Raw genomic sequence first — 25,640 nt, 5'->3', positions numbered from 1 at the left:
TCAATGAGTACAGAATGGAGTCAGGGAAAAGGATGAAAGCACAATAAACAGGGAACAAAATATGGAAGGTATCGCTAAGTGGAAGGCTGCCTACCAGAGCCCTATCAACAGCATGGACTTAAGTCACACATCTGGCTTCAAGTCCCAATGCCATTATTATTACGAGCTCTCGGAGACTGCTTCTTCAACTATAAAGCGGAGAAATTCTCACACGCACCTCACAGAGTCCCTGTGCAGATGAGCTGACCTGAGCTGATGGGCGTAAAGTCTCTAGAACACAGATAACTATGCTCAGAATCTGACCACCCCATCACCCCCTTCCCTCCAGCCTCTGGGTCCCACCTCCTATGGGGACCCATCTTTCCTCCTGAGGTCCCACCATACATACTTCCCCCCACATAGCATGTGCTCCAAGGCCAGGAAACGAGTGTCTTCCATCCTGTCTCTCTTGGGGCACAAGAGAGTAGAGATCACTCTAGCTAAGGCCCCAGTCAAGGACAAATAGAGTCAAGGAGAAAACACAAGTCATCGTCTAGTGAGAGAATCCCCTGAGGTGAGAGGAGACTGCTTCCAGATGACTTAGGAGAGGGATCCAGCTGGGTCCACAAGAGCAGCTCTACTTTGTATGCTGGTGAGAAGTGTGACAAGTCTTCACGCAGGATGCAGAGAGGAAGCTGGACCACACACAGGAGCCCCAACTGCATCCTGTTCTTGAGTCACCCAATCTGGACACCAGGTATGGGAATGAAGAAACTTCCAGATCATCCCAACCAACCCCCAGTTATTCAAGACCACAGACATCATGGAGCAGAGACAAGATATCCCTCCCACCCCACTGAAATTCTCAAGCCACAGGATCTATGAGCATAAAAAATGGTTGCTGCTTTACGTGACAAAGTTGCGGGAGTCGGGGGGAGTAGTTTGCTAGGTGGTAAGAGAAACCCGAATGCTAGCTTCTTCTATGCCAAGTTTTTATGTCCTAGAGCTTACTTTATCTTGAGCATCTTGAGATAAGATTAAATAATTTAATCTACCCATTGTAGAGATGAGAAATCGGACTCTCAGAGAAGTTATGCAATTTTTCACAAAAGCCCATTACTCCTAAGTGGCATAATCAGGATTCACACACCATTCATATACTATGAATCAGTCAGCTATCCAGAATTAAGGGAATTTTTTCAACAAATCAGGTGCTGTCCTCTGTACCTAAAATGGCCTATTTACATATTTATATATTTTATTGGACTTCCCGTGTGGCTACATATATATATATAAATGTATATATTTATATATATTCAACTTAGTTTCAGTCACATGGCCCAGCTCAAGTGGATCGGATTTGCTATTTTTTTTTAATTTTTGGACAGCCAAATGACTTTCAGAGGGGGGTGTTCTCAGCATATAAAAGATACATAAATATATTTTATATACATATATACTTACATATACTTTATATTTTATATAAAGATATATAAAAGATATATTTACATATATTTTTATATAAATACGCACTTACATATATTTTATATAAATATATACTTACATATATTTTATATGCTGAGAACACTCCCCTCTGCAAGTGATTTGGCTGTCCAAAAAATAAAGAAAATAGCAAATCCCATCCACTTGAGCTGGGCCATGTGACTGCTGCTAAGTTGATGGGCTAATTCCCATCAGCCTGCCCAGCAGACAGTGGTTCAGCACATTAAGTCTCTCAGAGAAAGGGCAGAATTTATATCAGTCAGGTTTTTCACTGCCTTACCTGAAATGACAGACTGACCACAGTAATTCAGAGACAAGGGCCAGCTGGGGTGACTGGAGTGGAGAGATTTTCAGTTCTGCCGCCTGTTTCACATCTGTGAAGGAAAAGCTGCAGACAGAGGTAAGTGCTCTGCAAATTCACTTATAGGTGCTCTGGGAAAATGCTGGAAATAGACACTAGAGAAATCTGCCTGAGACTGGAGATACCAGATGTTGCCCCAGACATGTGGATGATGTGTTTTGCAGGCATCGGCCAGATTCAACTCATTCCCCACCCCTACCCGGGTGGGGGGGCGCCTACCTCAGCCCAGATCCTGGAGAAGGAGCTGGGGCAACCCTGCCCTCAAGGGGTCTTCAGAGTCCCGGGCACCAGAGAAGAGCCGCCCACCCACCGTGTCCAGGGCTTGGGTCACAGTGCTGCAGAGCCCTGCACAGAACTTAGCTACAGGACGCCTCTCACCAGGGTAGGCCTGAAAACCTAGGTAAGTGCCACCCAGGAGCCCTCCAAGTTCAGTGAAGGGAGACACCAGGCAGGGGTAGCCAAGTCTTCCAAATGCTCCATGAGCCCCCACAGCTGCCAGGAGAGTCTCACAAAGGTGCGCAGGAATCCCAGCCAACATCTCCTAAAATATCAGATTTACCATAGAGAGGGGGCTACAGAAAAGGCCACAGAGAGCACACAAGTGCTCTCTATAAAATACCTTCTCTTGGAATTCTCCTGTGGTCCAGAGGGGTTTAAGGATCTACTGTTGCCACTGCAATGGTTCCTGCTGTGGCACAGGTTCAATCCCTGGCTCAGGAACTTTGACATGCCATGGGCATGGCCAAAAAACCCTACCTTTTCTCTTTTCCTCCTTCTAACTATTTGGGCTCCCTTGGGAGCAAGCCCCACCTGAGACAGGGATTTGAGCGTAGGTGGTTTCCCTGGGAGGTGGTCTCAGGAATGACCAGTGGGGAGGGGAGAAGTGACTCTGGAACAAAGGGTAAAATAGAAATTGTGGGTGAGTGGTGCCCCCGAGGGGACTATGTGAAAGGCTTCCCTATTCTTCCACCTGAGGGACAAGGGAGTGGGGGCACTGATCCACTAACTCCTACGAGTGGCGGACCCTTCCTGGGGATGTTAATTCCCTGGGCCTTCAGAGCCAGCACTCACACAGGCGGAGAGGGCTCTCAGGGCTGGAGAGACCACACAGGCAAAGGGCAGCTAGTGCCAGAAGTTGGGCCCGAATCCATGAAAAAGGCAGAAGCAGAGGGAATGTGGGCAGGGCACCCTCAATGGCCACACACATCCACATGGCTATTGACTAGTCTCTCTGCAACCGGAGTCTTGAGCCTAGTGACAACGTGCACTGGAGATGGGACAGAGATCTGCTGTAAGGTCCAGCCTGAGTTCACAGCCCCTCTGAGGAGGGGTCTTCTAATTCTAAGCCCCTGGGAGCAGGTTCCTCTCAACTCGAGAGCTGTTCTACTTTTCTAGCCCAGCTGGATGGGGTGGATGGGAAAAGAACTGGCCCGTCCCCAGCCTGGACTGGCGATGGGGAGGTCCGCTCCCAAGGCCCCTGGTAAAACCAACCAACAAACAATAGCAACGAGTAATGAGGCATTTACCTTACGGGGGTCAGAGAAACGTTTTAAAACTGATTTATGGGGAGTTCCTGTCGTGGCGCAGTGGTTAACGAATCCGACTAGGAACCATGAGGTTGCAGGTTCGGTCCCTGCCCTTGCTCAGTGGGTTGACGATCCGGCGTTGCCGTGAGCTGTGGTGTAGGTTGCAGACGCGGCTCGGATCCCGCGTTGCTGTGGCTCTGGCGTAGGCCGGTGGCTACAGCTCTGATTCGACCCCTAGCCTGGGAACCTCCATATGCTGCGGGAACGGCCCAAGAAATAGCAAAAAAAAAAAAGACAACAACAACAACAACAAAAAATAATAATAAAATTAAAAAAAAAGATTTTGATGACAGTTGCACCACTTGATACATTTATTTTAAAAATCATTGAAATAGACATTCGAACGAGGGGATTTCTATGGCACATAAAATGTACCTCAATTGTTCACAAAAGTTAATGTGCTTAAAAGAACATTTTAAGAATAAAACCCCTCAGGACTCCGCAAAACCACTGACTGCATCCTAGGGCTGCCTGAATGTAACCCCTGATCTTAATTGCTTGCCTAAGAGTGGCACACTGGATTCTTTTTTTTTTTTTTTTTTTAAGAATTTATTTATCTTTTTAGGGCCACACCATCCACTTGAGCTGGGCCAGGTGCGGCATATGGAAGTTCCCAGGCTAGAGGTTGAAGCAGAGCTACAGCTGTGGCCTACGCCACAACCACAGCAAGGAGGGATCCTTAACCCACTGAGCAAAGCCAGGGTTGAACCCGAATCCTCATGGATACTAGTCAGGTTTGTAACTGGTGAGCCAGAACGGGAACTCCTGGATTCTTGATAAAATTCATTTACAGCATTTTCCCCTTGGAGAGTCAGCGGATGCTGAAATGAGAAACAAACGTAAACTCTGACTCATCCTGAAATGCCTAAGAGATACTAGAACACCATGCCCTAGACATCTGTTTTACTCCCCAGTTTTTGTTGGAAACACTTTTGTCCATCTGTCAGAGGAATTTCACTACAACCTCGGGCTTTTCCTATAGTGATTCTACCTTTCCCAGGTTCAACCAGAGCAGGTGACTAAAGATGTAAATTCCCCACATAGTTAAAAAGAAAGATTCCACTTTCTAAAAAATCCCCAAGGAACCAATGTAGGGAGAAAAGAAAAACCCAAGGCAGTCTTGGAGAAGGAGGTGTTTGACTAAGTTAAGTGGGAAAGGTGGGTGCTGAGAACTCAACCCTCCCAGCTGGGTCTGTGCAGGGAGCTTACAGGGAAAACGCTTTTAAATGCACAGCCCACAGTCCATTATAATTGAAAATATGGTGCCGCATAAAAGATGATGTTGATTTTAGCATCAGAATGTCAACCAGGTCTTCTCATTTCAGAAATACATACATCCCTGAGTGCCCTGAAGTTACCGTTAGGCTGAAATTTTTATAAACTCAACTCCAAGTCAAATATGACGGAACTGCCAAATGTCACTGAACTACTTATTGAGGGGATATGCTGTTTCCCATTAAATCAAAATATTCAAATGTACTTTTGTCTCAAAGTTACTAAAACTCTGCCAATTCAGCCTCTTTCCTAGCAACACCTCAAGCTTATATGGGGGGAGGGGGACACGGATAAAGACACCTAGGCATTAATAACAAAATTGAAACCCTCATCCCTCTAAATCAATGAGAACACTAAAGAAGAATTTCCCACCCAAGAGAACTGTGTTTTATCTCTGAAATATCAGTACTGACCATAATAAATACTCTAGCCAGTCTGTTAGCATTTAATCCATCTGGAGATAAACATGAAATTCAATTATGCTGTTATTTTTACCCCCTACAGTGCTATGTCAAGCTCCTCTTTGCCACATGGCAATTGCCCTGAAGATACTCCAGCCCAATTCTACAGCTTTTCATAAGATTACTAAGACTCCATCCAATTCATTTTTAAGCTCTAGCCTCCAAATTGATCCAAAGATCCTCTGCTCCCCTGGCAAAGGCCAGGCGCTCCCATCTCCTGATGGAGGGCCTCGTGTGGTCTGCTCTTCCCCACTCCCCTCCACCCAACTCTTCCGCTTGTAGGGAAGAGAAGCAGGAGACAGGAAAGATGAGATGTCTCCATACTTAAAGCAAAGAGTGTCCTCCCAAATATGTGGTATTCAGCACTGCTTGTAAAGGAGGGCCCTCATGACTAAGCTTTATCACTGATGGGAAAGTGAATTTACATTAATTATCCCAGAAGGACAAACACTCTGGAAATGGCCCCCGGAGCATCATCAGCCCCAGAGGTTCAAGGCCCTGAGCCATCTAACTTCCCAGTCCCTAACCTATCTTACCCCCAACATGTCACCTGCTCCCAGCCTGGCTCCATCTTAGGCAAAGCAGTGGTCCTCTCTTGCGCTGCTCCAGCCCCTCAAATGATGCTCCAGCATATGGTGGATGGGCTCAGCATGGTTTTCCAACATGCCTCACAGAAAGCCTCCTTCAGAAGGTCTTCTTATGAAATGGGACAACCTCTTTCAGTTGTCCACAAGCTGGTGGCATTTTCCCTTTTGCCCCAAAAGATCCCCAGAAAGGATACAGTTCCAGAACTTTTCTCCCCCTTTAAGCCATTTTCACTTGCAAATACATATGAGATCCAGCTTTGATACCTCTTAGAAGCAGGAATTTATAAGCCTCTCTCTCTCTCTCTCTCTCTCTCTCTCTCTCTGTGTGTGTGTGTGTGTATTCAGGGGGGTATCTTCCAGGTACCTCTCAGCCTGAACATCCCCCAGCATGCCTTCTAGAGTTCCACTAATTGCACTTAAATGAGTCAGCTAAATACTCTGTATAGCTTTAATAAACCCCAGGTGTCTCAGGATTACAACCATCCTATGAGTTAAGGGCAGAGTGTACTATGTCTTGTTCAGAATTTCACCCAAAGCATGTCACCATTTCTTACCATCACATCACCCAAATACTGACCATGATATTTGACTTGCTGATTCACACACCTGGACCCACCTGCATTTGGAATTCACAGCCAGCATCTATTTCACTACTTTTTCTAGTATAGTTGGGTGCATGCATGACATGTTATTGTATTATACATTATTTTCCTTTTAGTTCCTTTATATTTCAGTTAAGGCACTGCATTGATTTGTCAAATTATATATACAAGCAAGCAGTAATGTCAGTACCTTTCATTCCAGGATAATGGGAGCACTACAAAATATTTGTTGCAAAAAGGAGTCCATTCCGAAGAAATGCAAACCAATGGTCTGGATTCATGCTGCTTTCTGCTTATTTCCCTGTTATGCACCCTGAGCCTTTAGTCAAACCCAGCTGGGTCTAGGCTCCAGCTTTGATATCTATAGAGAAATGTTGTTCCCCTCTAGAGTCAGAGTAACAGGAAGGGGGCAGCTCTATCCTGTCCAGGCTCCTGTCCCAGCAGCATCATCTATAGAAAAACTTCTGCCTCAAGGAGAAAGGGGGGCTTCAGGATCAGAGTCAGGGCTGTCAGCCACCTGCCACAGACTCCCCTGTATAGCTCACATCCCCAAGGAGCCCCCCAGGAGCTTCACCTTCCAACACCAGCCTCAGGGGTACTAGATCTGGGTTGGATGGGATGGTGGTGTTTCCCTGTGCACGGCGTCAAACTCAGAACTGAACCAGCATATCCTTGGGTTTAGAAGTAAACGTTCTGACTTTGAAGAATTCCTATTTGCTCCTTTTTGGGGGGACTATGCACACACCTGGGAATCTCAGCACAGCCAGACATTAGCAGCTCTTCCTGTTCGCCCACTTCTCTAGCTGTGAGGACAGAACCCCACCAGCTGCATCATGTGTGACCACCTCCCTCTAACCGATGACAAAGCTTTTCCAACTCAAAACCTCAAGCTTGCCTCTCTCCGCACATGCATCTGATATAAACAATGCAAATCACTTTTAATAACCTGTTTGGAAAAGGAGGCCTGTTACAACATAAATATATACTGTTTTATATATATACATGTTGGACTTCTACAATCTGGGGTTCAGGAGGATCCCAAGGAGCAAGGAGGATCCATGAGGAGACATGGGACATAGTGTGCTGGGTAGAGCCTTAGACCCACAGTATGTGCTGGTTACAACTTAATTCTCATCAGCGTGGTGACAGAGGATGTTCTCCCAAATTATGTGGCATTCAGTGCTTCACATGAAAGAGGGAGCTCATGACTGAGCTTCATCATTGATGAGAAATTTAATCCACATTAACTATGTCAGGATGACATACACTCTAGAAATGGACCCCAGAATCATCAGCAGGCCAAGGCCCTGAGTCATCTAGCCTCCAAGTCCCTAACCTATCTCAGCATGTCACCTGCCCCCAGCCCAGGCTCCATCTCCCCACCCCTGAATCACCAGCTCATGCCAATGACAGCCAGCACCCAGCAAGCAATGTTGACCTTCATAATCAAATCCTACTCCACCAGCTCTATTCTGGTGGGCTTGCACCTGGAAGATGGGCAGTGGGGACCAAGGGGAAGGAGAAAGATGAATCAAAGGAAATCTCCACCCCAGCCCTGCATCTTCACAAGGCAATGAGCTGGGTTCTAGGGAACTCCAGCCATCATGTACCCAACAACCCTCTGCTAGACCCTGAACTACTGGGAACACAGGATGAGGACGTCACAGACTCTGAACTCAAGGAACAGACAGTTGAGTGAGGAGGAAGCAGGTGGGCAATCTGGTAAATTCCCCCACATGGGAGCTGTGTCATGGAGGTTGGGGGTAAGAATATCTCCCAAGCAGTGCCCAGGGATGGGTTCTAGAATAGGCAGCAGGCTACCAGGCAAGGCGGGGTGTGCACTGGCACAGGGGCACAGGAAGGCTCATGGGGCAGGGAACTGGGTTCCTTCCTCAGGTCAGGAGAAAGTGTAGAGAGAAGAGTCACTCATCCCAAGAGTTCCCATTGTGGTTCAGCAGTCACAAACCCAACTAGTACCCATGAGGATGCGGGTTCAATCCCTGGCCCCACTCAGTGGGTTAAGGATACAGCATTGCCATGAGCTGTGGTGTAGGTCGCAGACGAGGCTCAAATCCTGTGTTGCTGTGGCTGTGGTCTAAGCCAGCAGCTGCAGCTCTGATTGGACCCCTAGACTGGGAACTTCCATATGCTGCAGGTGTGACCCTAAAAAGACAAAAAAAAAAGAAAAAAAAAAGAAGAAGAAGAAGAAGAAGAAGATTCATTCATCTGCCAGGAACAGGTGGGCACCCACTAAGGGCCTTTTGAGATAGGCCAAGGAAAGTGGACCGGAAGTGAGGAAGGAAGGCATTTTGAGCAGGGGGAGGGTGGAAGACTGGGTGTGTGTGTGTTTGGAAGAGCCACCAAGGGCTGTGTAGAGTTGAATTGAAAGAGGATTCAGTCCACAGGCTGGTAGGATACCAAAATGCAGTCAGACAAGGAGAATCCAAATGACCAAGTGCTCACCAAACAGTGGGGGTCCTGCCTCTCCACTCCTTACTACTCCCCCCACCACTGTCCTGAGTTGGCTGCAGTAGAAAGACCAGAGTCAGGGGTATAGTGTCTGCCATAGGAAGCAAGGACCTGAGACAAGGACATCCCAGGACACTGAAGAACACAGTAGAACAACAGATAAGGATCAGTGTTCTACAGGCTGCTGAGTCAGGAGCACTGGCAGCCACTCAGGAGAGGCCCTGCCCTGCCTTTAAGCAGATGCAGTCCATCTGGAGAAGCAGGTGAGTCCTTGTGGCTAATGGAGGGGAGACACTGGGCTGGATACCCGTATCCAGGCAGCATTTCTGTGCTTGAGTCTGAGCACCCCCAGTCTATACATCTGAGGCTCTCGCATCACCATGGACCACGGCCCCCTTTCTCGCCTACTCAGGTGTTCACATAGGTTCACTGGCGATTGGCAGGGCTCAGGGTCCCCAGAAATCAAGGCTGCTGTGGTTCTGGGAGAGGGGATGTCCAAGTGCACTGCTTCACCTGCCCCCACAAAAGCCACCCACAGCAAGGACCAGGCTGTCTCCATGCCAGAGTCCAAGAGTGAAAAGACATCAAGACCCACCAGGACCAGCAGCCAGCATGGGCAGGAGCCCAGCCTTTTAAGGATCTGTAGCTGCCACTGCCAGCGTTCAGATGACAGAAGGTGTATCTCCTAAACTCATCCCTGGAGGGCCTCCACAATTCGGACACAGGAGCTAAATCACTCTAATATGGATTGAGTGCCCTGACAGAGACCCATCTGCTTCACACAGCCCCACACCCCCAAGACTGCCACCCTGCCCAAAATGCCACCAGGGTACAAATGTATAAGCTTACGGCTACATGGGTACATTGCCCTCTAAATGCACATGTTGCCAAGTGAAATTACGCATCCTGTCCCATTACCTTAGTTTACAGGAATGTCAGTGTTTCCTCTCTGATAAGATGATGTAAGTAGAGCTTTAGGGCACCATGCCCTATGGACAAGGATGGGGAGGGGGCAGTCATAACTCCAAATTTCCTCTATGGAGGCCCATTTGGTTGGAAGTATGAAACACAGGTGACTTGTTTTGAAGCTGTGGCTGCACAATGAGCTCTCTGTCTTTAGTAAGAGTAAGCGGTTCTGATCCACAGAAATAGCCAAGTTTCCTAAAGACGCTTCTATTCACATTTCCCATTAGATTGAGAAAATAAATTGTAAAATTAGGAGGATAAATGATTCTCACCATTATTGGTAGAATTTTCAGGAGTGGCTTCTAAGGAGCAGCCCAACCCCACCTCCAGAAGCAGTCCTTGGTGCCACCAAAGTGTTAAAGAGAAAGATCTTGGAGGGAAGGGGCAGGGCAGGAAGAGAAGTTGCAGGAGAGAGAACAGTGGATGAGAAGGATGCTGAAGGTGCCCCAACAATTCTGTCAGCCCTTCCCTTCTCCCTCATGGGCTCTGAGATAAAAAGCTGGGACATGTCTGAAAACAAAATGCCAGGAAAACTCCATTTTCAAGAAAGGATTCTTGACTGGTCTCTAACTTGAATTCCTCTACACAAGAGGGCTGGAATTTAACTACCAGAAGACAGGGGTGGAGGGGAGGCAGAGGAGTGTTTAAGAGCAAAAAGATTCAAGTGCAATAAAAATGATTTATTCATGATTTCTAGTTAAAAGAATAAGTCACTCAAGAGACTTAAATGTAATTTCAAAATTAATATGAAATGAGATCCTACTGTAAAGCACAGGGAACTATATCCAGTCTCTTGGGACAGAACATGACAGAGATAGTATATGAGAAAAAGAATGTGTGTTTATATATATATGTACATATATACAAATGACTGGGTGACTTTGCTATACAGCAGAAAATGGCACAACATTATAAATCAGTTGTTTTTTTTTTTTCTTTTTAGGGCCGCACTTGTGGCATATGGAAGTTCCCAGGCTAGGGGTCCAATCAGAGCTGCAGCTGCCAGCCTTTGCCACAGCCACAACACCACCAGATCCAAGCCTCATCTGTGACCTACACTGCAGCTTGCGGCAATGCTGGATTTTTAGCCCACTGAGTGAGGCCAGGAATTGAACCCTCGTGGATAATAGTCGGTACTTAACCTGCTAAGCCACAACAGGAAGTCCTGATTTTTTAATTAATATTTTAATTAAAAATAATAAAATAAATATGCAAGATACAACCATCTTTATATTTCTGATGATGATGCAAGGTGCAATAAAGCCAAAAGAATTGGTTTTCTTCTGGAAAAAATAATTTTTTTTTGGTCTTTTTAGGGCCGCACCTGCAGCCGTAGGCTAGGGGTTCCCAGGCTAGGGGTGGAATCGGAGCTGCAGCTGCCGGCCTACACCACAGCCACAGCAACACTGAATCCGCCAAATAGGTCTACAACCTTACATAGCAGCTCACAGCAATGCCACATCCTTAGGTCTTGAATGTTAAGTTCTTTCCACTTTTTCCCTATTCCAAATGACCATGCACCCTCTCACAAAGACACACAAGAAAGGAAGAAGAGGATAGAAGGGGCGTGGGGGGAGGGAGAGAGGAAGCATGGAAGGAAGGAAGGGGGGGAAGGAAAAAGGAAGAAAACAAACCTTAAAATACCATGAACTGCAAACTCTATATTTTCTCTCATTCCCCAACATTTCTGTGAGTTTCCTGAGTGATGGCTTGTCTTTTAGTTCTTGGCTCTAAGTCCTGATTCTTAATCCTCCCATACAGGGTCTGGAGGAGAGAATGTGATGCATTTTGCAGCAGACAAGTGTGCCAAGAAATGCTGGCAGAGCCCAGTGTACTGAGATTCTAGAACTGTGTGGGCTTATATTGCCCTTTCCTGTTGACTTGAAGACCCGAGCAAGTGGTTTTTTAACTCCAGAAGGAGGGAGAAGAATCAACCCCACTTCAGCATTGTTCTCCTACGTTCTATTTCGTCTCCAACCACTAGTGATGCATTCCTTCGTATTAACATTACCCTTAGGAGGTTCAAACCACCAGATCCAGGGCACACTATAATCTGGAGCATACTTCATTTCAAAGGGTTTGTGAAATATAGTGAAAATCTCCCCCTAGGAGAGCACTTGCGGGTTCAAGAAATTGAAGGAGCAGAAAGAGTTGGAAAGATAAACATTCAAAACCTCAAACTACCGAAGACTCATTCAATCGGATTAAGAACATGCTTACAGAGTCTCCTCCCCTGATTCTTCATAAGCTTTTATAAGGCAAGTCCCACCTTCATCTCCCCAATATGCAACCTCAAGGGGGCAAAGAAAGTCAGTCCTGCAAATAGGCATGGCCCCCACAGGACAGCGGCACTCCTGGTGACAAGCAGCTCCAGAAGCCCTAGGGCCTCCCTCGGGCAGCTGTCCTTGAGAAACAGGCTTTCGGCTAGATGGAAGGCAAATCCTTCTGCTCTCAGGCCCTCACTTGCCACCCCAGCAGGCTAAGGGGCAGCAGTCTCAGCCCCCAATTCAGGCCTGAGCGACCCCAGATGACGAGCTCAGGCCCCTCCCCATCTCCGTCACTCCTTGTTTGTCTCCCATTGGCCTCCCAAGGTCTTGTTCACCAGCCCATCCTCAGCGTCCAGATGGTCAAGGGCAGGCAGGAAAAAGAGGTACAGCAACCCGCCCTGGGCATGACCCTCGGATGCCCCAGCAGGGCACGGAGACCCCATAGCCATACCCACTTGGGGATGCCCTGTCTGCAGCCAGGCCCAGAGGTGCTGGGGTGCATTTTGAGAAATAAGGCAGAAGTTTTCTTAGAGCCTCTGGCCTGAGCGTCAGGCAGAAGTGTCTCTGGCTAAGAGACGTGCTAAGTGTTTCCTGACAGTATGAGAGAGCCTGAGAACCTTCCCGCATTCTCAAGCTACAGAAGTCCACGATAAACTGTACCGCTGCAGAGAAAATCATAAATAATGCATCTTAAGACTGGGACTTCAATATTTTTGAAGGGTTTCATTTCTCCTCCCTTCCAACTTTGATATATGTACTTACTTAACAAGGGTCTGGGGAGGGTTAATTGAATTAATATATGTAAAGTGCTTGGAGTTTGAAGAGAATACGCAATATAAATGGAAGTGTCACTAAAAAGGTTAATCTAATTTACATCTAACACTTTCAGTTCATGGTGTTAATGAACTATATCCTTTTAGAGAGTGATTAATTTATCGAAATGTGATTATTTTTCCTAATGCTATATATGGGTCAGCTTCTCCTATTACCCAATCTAACTTTATAGGAGAATTCAGCATTTTATAAATTAAAATAATAAATCAAATACCCCCTTAATGGTTATATTTCATTAATTACAAGGAGACATGCATTAGATTAACATTTATCTGTTTTAATTAATTTGCTGCAATGCAGTTATCCATGCAAATTGGAAAACGACACATCAACGTGACATAATATTAACAGTTTTGACTGGTTCTTCCCTGAAAATTTATGGGCCTGCAACTGCTGCATCTCTCACATAACCATGGTGACCACCCGCCATGCACCATATGCAGACTGCACATCAAAGACCTGGGAAGGGCCTTAATGCTACATTCAGACTTCTCCTGAAAGTATCATTAATTAATTAAATTGGAAAGACAGTATAAACATGGGTTTTGTTGTGGAGGGGGGGGTTGTTTGCAGGGGAAGGGGTTGAGTCCTATAGTCTCAAAACAAATTGCTTAAATCGGATCACCTTATTTTCTTAGGCACTTTATGCTTCCGCGGGGTGTTCAGAGCTCTTTGCACATGGATACTCAGAACTTTCCTGAGTACAGAACACAGGTGCCGTCGTGTCCTTTCTGCACTGGGAAAAGCAGATCCCAGATGGCTGAGTGATGTGCCCGGAGCCTCACACTGACCATTGGATTCAAGTCACATGACCTAGAGACCATAGCTTTCCTTCCTCCTCCACAGTGATTTCCTTGTCAGGCTTCTTTAAAAACTGCAGGTTGGCTTAATTGTATCATACAACAGATATCATGGAAATGCAAAGTGGCAGAAGTCACCAAAATGATGTGGAGGGTTTTTTTTTTTTTAATTGGGAACATTTAAGTCAAAATTCAGCCAATTTAGCACGTTAGGACTAATAAGAGTGGCATTTAGAGCCTTTTTTAGTGAGAATTCCAAGGGCATCTGTTGGACCTGACTCCCTCACACATCTTGGTGTGGTTAAGTCCTCCTGACTCTTCTGCAGAACTGAGGGTTTGCAACCTTTACAAAGTCCTGAGGGACTCACAGCCAGCATGCTGGCATCACCCTAGCATCCGGTCACTCCCTCAACACTCAGCATTCACCCTGGACCTCAGACACTGCTGGGCACTAGCCACACAAAGGTGACTAGGATGCCTCCCCCTCACGGGGCTCACAGTCTGCCTGGGTAGTCAGGGGCGATAGGAACTTTGATGTGGGAAATTAGAGGTGGTAAAATAAAGAGGGACTAGGCTCCCCACGCAGGAGCAGCCCTGCAACCATACGAAGAAACTAGGAATTCCCTGGGGAACTGTTGGCAGTTGAAAGGGGCACTTCTTAACCTTGGCTGGGCTTTAGAAATGCCTGAGAGCTTTCAACTGAATCGCAGGTCCTAGCCTAGAACAATGACACCAGCATCTCTGCAGGTGCGTTCTAGGCAACCCTGTTATTTTAAAACTCTCAGGTGGTTCCACTGTGCATCCAGGGTGGCGAATCACAGACACAATGGAGAAGAGGGTGGCCACTGAAACTAGACTCTATCTATTCAAATCCCAGCTCTGCTGCTTTACTAGTTGAGTGAGCTGGGTAAGTAGCTCAACCTTCCTGGCCTCAGTTTCCTCACCTGTAAAACGGGGATTGTAAAAGTGATTGAGTGGCTGAAGGACTGAATTAATATAGTATTAATACCTATAACGCACTCAGAACAGTGCCTGGTACACAGTAAGCTTTTGAAAGATGACAGCATTTACTCTCTGGAAATTGGTGGAAAGTTCACTGAGAGAAGAGGAGGCCAGATGAGAAGTGAAAGGGAGAAACCATCAGGGGACACTTATTTGAGGCTGCAGAGTTTAGATCTATCTTGAAAGGCCTGGGGTTTGTCACCAGGAGTGAGGCTCACTGTTCTAAGAAGGTAATGGGGCCCCTGTACACTCTGCTGTTGGGTTGCAAGAGCAAAGGCAGAAGTTCTCTGTAGATACTTGGTGTCCAGGCCTTTGCTCTATCAACATCTGAGCTCCTAGAAGGGATGACCGTAGGGATGGGAAAGGTGGAACATGGGAGAAGGGCTGGTTTTCTCCAGGAGGGGAACCAGTGGCCTGTTCCATCTCCTAACCCCACAGCACCCCCAGAGCAATAAGAATGAAATGCAGTATGAGAAGAGGACTTCAGGTGGTAGAGCCCCAGAAGCACTGGCAGCAACAGCAACAGGCAGTGCCTGTTCTGAGGATTAGAAAACCACTAAGAAGTGGGAGAAATGGGCTTTGGGTGCTATCGTCTAAGACATCATCTGGCTCCCTGGTACTGGGTTACAACCTAGTGGCAGCAAAGTTTCCGCTGTTCATAGAAGTAGCGAGTCAGCAGGGAAGTCAAGAAGTCATGCTATTTAGACAATGAGCATCACAATGAGCATTTTTTAAAAAACAGGCCCAGGAGGAGTTCCCATCATGGCTCAGCAGAAACAATCTGACTAGCACCTATGAGCACACAGGTTCGATCCCTGGCCTTGCTCAGTGGGTTAAGGATCCAGCGTTGCCGTGAGCTGTGGAATAGGTTGCCGATGCAGCTGTAGCTGTGGTGCAGGCCAGCAGCTACAGCTCCAATTCAACCCCTGGCCTGGGAACCTCCATATGCTGCAGGTGCAGCCCTAAAAAGACCAAAAAAAAAAAAAAAAAGGCCCAGTCAATGCCATTTACTATACACGTTGAATAGCCTTTGAGACCCAAGGGCTCCCGCATGAGGTTTCCTACTTTTTCTTTTTTGCATCAAACAGGTTCTTCCCAGAACCTGCTTACCAGGCTTACTTGAGGCAATCCCAAGAGTGTTAATGCCATTCTCAAAACCCTGGGATAGTAGGGTGGACAGTGAAGGGTGGAATTCATGATGATTGGGATGGAATGTCTTATAGGCCTGGTAGGACCCATCCTGGCAGCTGTGTTGTGGATGGGATGAGGTGGGGGCGCTTTCATTCCCAAGAGATGCTGAATAAGGCAGTGGCAATGGGCATGGAGGGGAGTGGGAAGGCTTTAGGTCTTTAGGGGCAGAATCAACTAAACATGAAAAGGATGGGGTGTGACAGAAGAGGAGAGCTAAGGAAGCTGGAGAACGCCGGGGCTCCAGCCTGGGTGAGTATGCAGATGTTGCACCCTTCATCCATACACAGGCCACAGAGCAAGCAGCAGAGCAGCAGATTCCAAGAAGGAAGATGAGAGGCTGGGTGGGCACACATGATACCAGCCAGAGGTACCCCAGAGCATCCTAGAGGGGACAGACATTGAGCGAACCTTGGAGGGGGGGCTCAATACAAGCTAGGAGAAGAGTTAGTCACAGTCCTCTTGAGAGGCCTGAAGTAAGCACAGGGTACTGAGCTGAAGACAAAGCAAGGTCCTGAGAAAATACTGGAAACAAGTGTCTGTTCTGATGATTAGAAAACCACTGAGAAGCAGGAGAAGTGGCCCATGGGTGACCTGATCCAAGACATCATCTGGCCCCCTGGTGCTGGGGTACAACCAAGTGTGAGTAGTCTGACCCCCTCAGTCTGATTCCCGGCTCTGCTGCTATGTGCCTCTGTCGTGCTTATTTACCAACCTGTAAAATGGGTATCTGTGGAAAAGACAACTGACATATATACAATGCTGCCAGGGCATCAGAAGAAAAGGTAGCCTAAGAGCAGTCAGGTACCCGCTGCTCCATCTATGCCATCTCTCACCTCGACACCTTCACCTTTCAGCATCCTCTCCTCATTGTCCCAGGGTCCAGGCTTCAAGTACATCTAATACACTTGAAAGCATTTGTGGTAGCTTTTCTTAACCCTGCCTGTTTTAAAAAAAAAAACAAACAAAAAAACAAACAACAAAAAAAAACAAAGCAGACAAAAGAGAGCCATGGGCAGCCCAAATGAGCAACTGCTGGGAGGTGGTTCTGGTGCAGGAGACCCCTCCAATGGACCATGCAATGCAGACAGCTGCCTTCTCTGCTTGAGCCCAGGCATGATGGGTGGTGAGGAAGGCTTCCAGCTTCCAGGGGCTTGAAGAGAGAGACCACGTTCACTCCTGATGGAGAAGGGAATCGGAAAGTGGGGCTTCCAAAGAAACCGGTGCTTTCAGCAGTTTGGGAGTGAAACCCAAATGTTCTCGGATAATGAGATGCCTTCCAGGGCAGAGCCTCTCTGGCCCTGTTCAGACCCTTCCTCGAGCAGACACCACATCCCTCTGCTAGGCAAGCCTGGGTGATGAGGGAAATTCACGTCTGCCACACTACTGTGGGTTCAAATCTCAGTTCCACCATCTCTGTGAGCCCTCAGCCAAGTTTACTTCCCTTCTCTGTGCCTCAGTTTCCTTCTCTGGAAAGACAGCATAATCATTCTACCTGCTCCAGAGGGCTGGGGTTAAGATCAAACCAGAGGACCCATGTTAAGTCCTTAAAATAGTGCATGGCACACAGTATGAATTCAATAAACATTCCCTCATTTATTAGCTCTGTCATCTGTATGCAGAAATATATCTGTCTGGGGCTGGGCTCCCTCCTCATTCCTGCCAGTGCACCAGGCAGGGCATTCTTGCCTTGTATCTACCTGCCCTGCCCCCCTCCTATCTGCTTACCAGACGCCTACTCACCCATCGAGGCCCCTTTCATTTCCTCCATAAATCTTTCCTGGCTTCTCCCATCCTTGCTAGTTTCTTCCTTTCCTATAAACTTTTTTTTTTTGGGGGGGGGGTCTTTCATGCACAGTCTACCCTTTTCCTAGAAGCTACCAAGTTCTCTAATAGTTTGGGTCATGTGTGACCTTTGCCTTAGACAGAGTATGAGTTCTTTGGTATCTGAAATCTGTTTTATCTTTTCATTCCCCTCACAGAGAATAATGGGAGACAGAGAAATAGCTCTTGGCTGATACGGCTAAAAAACGGGGCCCGCTGCATGTCTGAGTTGGCCTCACTTTGACCCCAGGCATCCTCCTCCAGCCACTGCCCCCTCCTGCCTCCTGCCTGTTGCCCCACCCCCCAAAATCTGACGGCATGACGGGTGTGGATGAATGTTTGTGTGTGTCCTCCTAAAATTCACATGTTGAAAAGCTACCTCCCCAAAGTGATGGTTTTAGGAAGCGGAGCCTTTGGCACACCCTCTCCTTACAACCCAAATCCCAGCACATAAGGATTAGAAGAGGTCATAAGGGTGGAGCCCTCATGAACAGGATCAGTGCCCTTATGAGAGCTGGCTTCTTCTCTGCATTCCACACATAAGGACACAACAAGAAGTCAGTCAGCAGTCTGCAACCCCAAAGAAAACTCTCGCCAGACCCCAACCATGCTGGCACCCTGATCTTGGACTTCCATCTCTCAAAACTGCAGAAATCCACGTTTGTTACAGCAGCCCCAGCTGATTCAAATGGCAAACTTCTGTCCTATTCAGTGCCAGTGTCTTCAGCTCAGCATGCTTTTCCAGCTCAGATGGTCCTCTCACGGTCCATCTGTAAATCCACCAGTCCAGTGGAACCATTTTCACAGGGTCCATTAGTGGCGGGCTAGATAATAAATAACAAAATAATGACCTGTTTCAAGCTGTCACTTGGTTATCATAGCTTTAGTTTCCCCTTTCCACCTAAACATGTATCATTACAGAGGTTGTCAATATCTTAAACAAACGAAAAATGCTTCTCTGCTTCCTGGGACAGTGGGGCTGGAAGGAAAGTTCTCACTGGACAGGGGACTTCTTACAACTCAAATCACACCAATAAAGCTCTCGCTCCCAATACCAGAACCCACACCTTGGACACTAGCACAGGGAGATGTTTATTTAGATAACTGCCGATTTCTTCCTCATAGCTGGCCCTGCATTAAGTGTCAGGGCTTTTGAGATGAATGAGACAGGGGTCCAGGCTCAAAGGCATTCAAAGACTAGTGAAAGAATGTTTTCACAATTCAAGTCAAATGTCTGTGTGTGTGTGTGTGTGTGTGTGTGTGTGTGTGTGTTTATATATGATTATATCCATACAGATGCACATATGGAGACAGAGACAGAACAGACTTGACTAGAAGGAATGTATGAACAAAGCATGAGCTGCCAAGAGGTCAGTCAGAAAGGAAGAATGTCACCAAATTTCAGATGCTAGAACCCAGTGTTTAAATGATCAGCAATCACTACCTGTCGAGTGCTATTTACATGCCATGAACTGGGCTAGGTGATCTCTAAAGGCCCTCCTGACAACCATCTGGCAAGGTAGATCTTTGTATCCCCATTTTATAGATAAAGAAACTGATACTCAGGAGGGATTAACTAATTTTTCCAAGACTATATAACTAGGAAGCAGTAGGGCCAGGACTGGAATCTAGGTTTCTCTGGTTACTAAACCCAAATTTTACTTCCTATTGGACAGGAGGAAACTGCCAAAATATCTATGTCATGAAACAACAGCATCACAACTGCAAACAGGTGGATTCACAAAGCCAGTCACTACTGACTGCTCAGCTCACATCGGAGGTCAGGCAGCAGGGTGGTCCTGGAGATGCTGGAGAATCAGGATGAGGTTCCAGCCCTCAGGGCTCATGGGGCGGTGCTACAGCCAGACAAGGAGCACAGGCGCGCCAGCAGGAGAGCCACAGCCTGGGGACCAGCCTGGGGGACCAATCGAGGAAGGCCATGTCCACACCTGCCTGGAGTCACAGAAAGAATCAGGCTGAGGAAGGTAATCAATCAGCCTGAAGACATAGTCTAAAGGGTCCAGGGCAAAAACAAGCATATCCTGGTCCAGGAACCACAGGTGCTTCAGGAGAAGTGCAGGTCAGAGTGCACCCTCTGAGCAGCACTGAGGACTTCCTGTCACTGTGCATCAGTTGTTGGGGAAACAACCATCACACCACTAGGAGACACAAGCTACTTTCCCAGAGATGATATAGGACAGTTTGCCATGAAAATGCCACACCACTTTTGCCCGCATGGGAGCTTCTGCCTGTGCCTTTTGGAAAACTCTGATGGTTTTCAAATCTGTGAGGGAGAATGAGGCTGCTGCTCGAAGCAAGAACACAGGTTTCCATGGATGAGACTATTCCCCTCACCTCCCAACATGCCCCTGGGAAGGACGGCCCTGGATTCTCCTGTGTGCGGGACCACAGGGCTCCTGGGGATCTCAGAGACGCAGTTGGCTTCCCTGTGGCCACTAGATCTGCCTTTAAAACCAAAGGGGAGAATATCTGGTGAATGGTCGGGGGCACTGGGCACTGTGAAACCTTCTCAGGCTCACCCCAGTGTCCCATCCTCCACTGGTGGTCCTGGCAAGTCACTGACCCTCTCTCAGACTTGGTGTCTTCATCTGTGAAGTAGGCGAGGCTACCAACAGCAGCCCTGCGTGGGTTGTCAAAATGAGAGAGCCCAGGAAAAGGGACCAACACAGTGCCTGCGACACACTAAGGAGAGGTTCCACAAACTGCAACTACTACAATGACACCACCACTGTTAAAATTCTGCCCTGTCTTCTCCCCTCCCTACAACCAAATGCTGCTCTTGTAAGCCCTCTGCCCACCCCACTTCCCTTGTCTGTGTCCCCATCACATAGTAGTATGCTTGGCACAAACTCCACCTGCTGTCATGTTCTTAAAGTTTTCACGTAAAAAATCTTGTCTCTCCAGCCAGATAAAAGCTCTCAAAGCAAGGCACTAGTGAGATGGGAATGGAGTGGGGTGGTCCTCTTATATTTGCTATGAATTCTCCAGAGCACTAAGCCAGGCCCTGGGAACACAGGTGGGCACTATGTCAGTTGTTTCTGATGGTCTATAGTCAGGTATTGTCCTGAACAACTAATGACTAGATGTTGAGAACTGAAAAAGGTTTGTGTACCAGGTCCTTGAGACATAAGACCACTGATACATCACCAAACTTGGCATCAATCTTAAGATGTTTGTCTAGATTGTATTGTCTTTTCTCTCCTAGATAAGACATCTTTCTCTGCTCCAGAGCCTCCTTGTGTCCACAATGCCTTCTCAGGTTTGCTCATAAAATATGTGCAGGGGATCTGGTCTTTTCAAGGCATCCAGGAAGCATCTGTCTTTTTTGAATAGCCAAACTACAGGAGAGTAGAGGGAGGGGGTTATAATAGCTGCCTATTATAACTGGGAATATGTTTGCACTGAAAATACAGCAAGTCTGTAAAAACCTCAAACCGGTTCGCAGAGATTAGCTGCTCGACTCCCTACAGCAAGAAGCAAGAAATACAAAGGTAGCACAAGCTGTGCATCACAAACAAGACATCGTACACAGCCCAAGCTGGGAGGACGTGTTTCCAGACAGCTGTCCAGAGGGTGCATTGAAGTCTGCCAGGCAGTTTGATGCCCCACTCCCAATTTTCCTCTACACATGAAAACAGAATTGTACAGAAGAAGAAAGCTATATTTTTTTTGTTCAGTCTTATTTGTATGCCTTCATGACTTTTCCCTTTTTAGTGTCTGTAATAATAACAACATGAACCTTAGAAGTCAGGGCAGGATGCATCATGCAGCAAGTGTACCTTCATTTCTCAAATGTTTTTCAGAGATGATGTGAAATTTGGAAATGTTAAGATGCACGTGCATTGTAATAAGGAAAGTCAGTCCTATAAACCCTAACTAAAATGTCATAATAAATGTCTCTGTTTTGATCAAATATAACATATTTGTCTTATAAAAAATAATGCAGCTAAAGTGCCCTTTGCAGCCCCCCAGTGGTTGAAAAGAGAAAGAAGGAAGAAGGGCGGGGGGGGGGATTCAGAGAGTAACTCTCACTGCGCTGGGCCAATCAACTTTTTACACTGCAAAGACTAATGGCCTGTTTTCACCAGGAGATGAATATGTTCTAAGTGGGGAAGATGAAAAGCATAGGTTAAAACGTACAAAATCATTCATATATACATAAATCATTGAGCGCCTAGGTTTTGTTTGTTTGTTTGTTTCTCTCTTTTCAGTCTTTCTCTCCCATCTCTACCAAGCTTTCCATTCTGACCTGGCAACTCAGGCATGCAGAAGCATATCCAGTCTTCTTCCCAAACAGGTTTTTCCTTTCTTCACTTGCTGTGAGCCCCCCTGATTGTAGACATCTGCTCCTACATACACCATTTGCTCTGCTACAAAGCGAAAACATCTTCCAAAACATATCTTATGCCTATTTAACAAAGTATCTATATTGGGAAAGGAAAGCAAAAAAAAAAAAAAAAAATTCAATTGTTTTTATTCTTGTTTTCACCAAAACAATGGTCTCTTTGAAAGATCAGTGACTTCTTCACATATTTCTTTACCTTTACCACGTGTGAGACATTTTCATAATCAGCTTTTTTGTCTCCCCCCCATCCCAAGACACTACCGATCAAGTCTGGGATGGGTGGGGATGGGGAATTGCCGAAAAGAAATAAGATGCCTGCTTATAAAACAATGTCACCAAAAAACCTGAAAGATTACAGGAGAAACAGAAACTCTCCTCAAATGTATCACTTTCAAGTTCGGGAAGAAGCATTCCGCGAGGTCCAAAGGAGATGAGACGGTCTGCTCGCACCCTCCCCACCCTCCAAGAGCAATGAAACCTAGTTTATATTCTCTCCTGCGCTATGTGTAAGCTATAGTTCAAAGTCAGCTTGCAAATCAGGTTGTCTCTAATAGAGAGCCTATGTACCGGCGCAAACTCCTCTGTTCTCTCAAGATGGTCAGTGGATCACGTTCCTCCCTAGCTGGTTACCTGGCAGATTTGGACACAGCCCTTAAACCAAGCGCACGCCCTCCTAGTCAACAGCGCAGAGAATCAACAAGTCATCACTAAGCTGGACGCTCCAGCCTACAACTACCACTGCCTCCCCTGCGCCCACTGCCGCCCACCTCCCCTTTCCAGTCCACCCCCCGCCCTGTTCCTTTCTCGCCTCTCCCACCAACGTCCAGCAAGCACGTGACCTTATGTTTCAATCCGCCCTCCAGGCGCCCCCACTCCAGCGCTCCTCCCCGCACTCCCAGGCAGCAGTCAAATTCCGAGACTCGCTAGCCTACAGTCTCCTGACAGCGCCAGGTGTTCACCAGGATCTAGCTTCCTCCCGAGCGGGAGAAGTGAGGCGGTCAAGAACTCCTAGCGAACAGCGTTGGGGGTAGGGAGGTCAGCAGATTCCCCGCCTCTGCTCTGGGGTGGCGAAGCGGAGTCGGAGAGGCTGTGCGGAGTGTCATATCCCGCACTTCTCCCGGACTCTGCGGCCGACGCTGAAGGCGCGCGTTCCCAAGGGAGGCACGGCAGCCCTAGGGCAGACTGAGGCCAACTAGGGAGGCATTCCCTAGAGCCCACAAGTTTTCACCTCAAGCCTGAGCTGGAAAACGAGCTGTGCTCGCTCCTTTGAAGGCGCCGCCGCTGATCTCTCCCTCTGGGCAGGAGCAGACAACTGCCTCCCCGTGCCGCGCCAGCGCCCTGCTCGAGCCATTCTCGGGCCACTACGCTCCAACCTCAGCACAGACAGCCCCCAAAGTTGTCCAGACTCCCCAGACCTCGCCTTCTCCTTCGTCCCTAGACCCCGCCCAGGTCTTAGGCCGGCGTCTGCAGGTGGAACCTCTCTCGTCCAGGGCTCAGGGCGCTCACTTCGGGGATCCCGGGCGCACGGAGGCCGGGGAAGCTGCGGCAAGGAAGGGTGTGCAAATCTAGTGTAAGCCGGGGTCTCTGCCGGTTGCACCCTCAAGCCCGCCCTGCCTCCCTCCGTGTAGAAGAAGAAACTTCCCCAGCACCCACCTTTAGCCGCGAGAAGACGGCGCTGCCGGCTGCCCCCGCCGCCGCTGCCGCTCCCTACGCCCAGAACCAGCAGGAGCGACACCCAGCACAGCCTCCCAGTCAGCATCCTCGCCGCTGCCGCCTACGAGCTGCCGCCGCCGCCTACTGCCGGCGCCCGCTCTCGCCTCCAGGTGTCCGCCGGGCCGCGGGCCGCCTCGCCAAGCCGCTGGGTGCGCTTCGGGAGCCTCCGCGCTCGGCCTCCGGTGCCCGCCGCCGCGCCGTTCGTTCTCCGGCAGCAGCCGCGCTCACTGGCGCGGACCCGAAGCGGCTCCGGCGCTCACCCCGGGACGGCCCGTGACGTCACGGAGAGAGGGAGGTGGCTACTGAATATTCATGAGACGCGGACACCGGCGGCGGCTGCTGCGCTCGCGGCTCCTTGGTCCCTACCCCCAACTTTCCTCCGCCGTCCTGAGCTCTGGGGCTCCAGTCTTCCCGCCCCAAGCGGGACCCGGCTCCCAGAGGACCCAGGGGGCGGCTGCGGGGAGCCCTCCGGTCCCACGCCCCCCCTCCAGTTCTCAAATAACTGCCTCGAGGGCTGGCGGGCTCCCTCACAAGTGGTCCCCTGAGACCGGAGAGTAGTATGCGGGGGCGCAGGACACGGTGCCCCGCCACGCCCTTGGCGCTGACATCCAAGCGGAGAGGCTGGCAGGCGTTGCTGTGGGTCCTGCCCTTGGCCGGGTCTCTGGACGTTCTATGCCTCCTGGTCTGGGGAGGGCGCCAGGCACACGCTGGAGCTGGAAAGCGCGAGTATCTCTCCGAGTTGCCAAGCTGGGTAGGGCACGGTGGACCAGGAGTGCAATGGCCAGACTCCGCACCATCTTGGAGAGGCAGGGCATCCACGGCTCTCAGAGTCTGATAGGCCAGATCACAAAAGGCAAACTTGGGGTGCGGGGCCTGCTGAGGCTGCAGAGGGACAGAAACTTCCCCCCAGCATGGTACCCAGGAAAGAAGTTATCACCTTTTTCATTCCACGTATCTTAAGACCAGGCCACCCGACGTCATGCCTTGCAACCTCTCCCTAGTAATTGTCAGTTCCCGGAGTAAAAGGACCATGCACTCTTGACGACCTCCTGCACCCCCAGGCTACACAAGGTTCACAGAGGTACTCCATAAACATTAACTAATGGTTCAGAATAAATCCTTGACCGCATTTGCCTACATATATGCAGTGCCAATATCACACACAGGTCAGGGCTCATAAGGAATAGGTAAGGAAATAGAGAAACCTAGGAAGAAAGGAAAGTTATTTATTCATTGATTCACCACGTTTCCTGAGCACCTAGTTAGATTGTGTCGCCCTGCCACCAGGCACTAAAGTAGACATTAGAGGTCCAAAGACCAAGGAGAGTTGTCTGTCCTCTCCTCAAAGCCTTTGTTCCTGAGAAGCCAGAGAGGGCGGTAAAAGGCAATTACAATGCCTTGTAAGTGTTATGGTCCTGCACATTCTTTATGCTGCTAGATATGAGCCTATACAAATCAATTAAGAAAATGTATATGTTGCAACGGTGTCTAAGCAACATCCTATAATTAATAACTGTAGTTTGGGGTACTCAACAAAGCCATAAAATCCATTAACAGCTCCTGTGCTGCTCAGCCACCCTGCACTGTGCTGGCAGCTCACCCAGAGCTGCTGCAGGCAGACTCCTCTACATTTCCAGGCACCAAGAGGTGCGTGGGGGGCAGCTGTGAATCACAGTGGATAAAGGGAGGCTCAGCCCCGGCAGGGTGCTTTCAACTACAGGCCTCCTTTAACCCATACAACCCATATCTATGCTGTTATTTTCATTTCACATATGAGCAAGTGGAGGCTGGCAAAGTTAGGGAACTTCCTTGCCCAAGGTCAAAGGACTAATAAATGCCTCAGGCCAACACCAGGCT

The 25,640-nt window shown here is 48.3% G+C and overlaps 1 protein-coding gene across 1 annotated transcript in view; it reads right to left on the bottom strand.

Annotated features, from left to right (window-relative positions):
* CLSTN2 (calsyntenin 2) overlaps nucleotides 1–23,984 on the bottom strand; it is a 672,110-nt gene extending 648,126 nt beyond the window's left edge. The window contains exon 1 of the mRNA XM_021071127.1: nucleotides 23,724–23,984. Coding sequence (XP_020926786.1) covers nucleotides 23,724–23,829 — 106 coding nt within the window. The 5' untranslated portion in view covers nucleotides 23,830–23,984. The remainder of the gene's footprint in view (nucleotides 1–23,723) is intronic.

The sequence above is a fragment of the Sus scrofa genome, chromosome 13, assembly GCF_000003025.6.
Source record: "Sus scrofa isolate TJ Tabasco breed Duroc chromosome 13, Sscrofa11.1, whole genome shotgun sequence".
Lineage (NCBI taxonomy): Eukaryota > Metazoa > Chordata > Mammalia > Artiodactyla > Suidae > Sus > Sus scrofa.
This window is presented reverse-complemented; position numbering and strand designations above follow the sequence as displayed.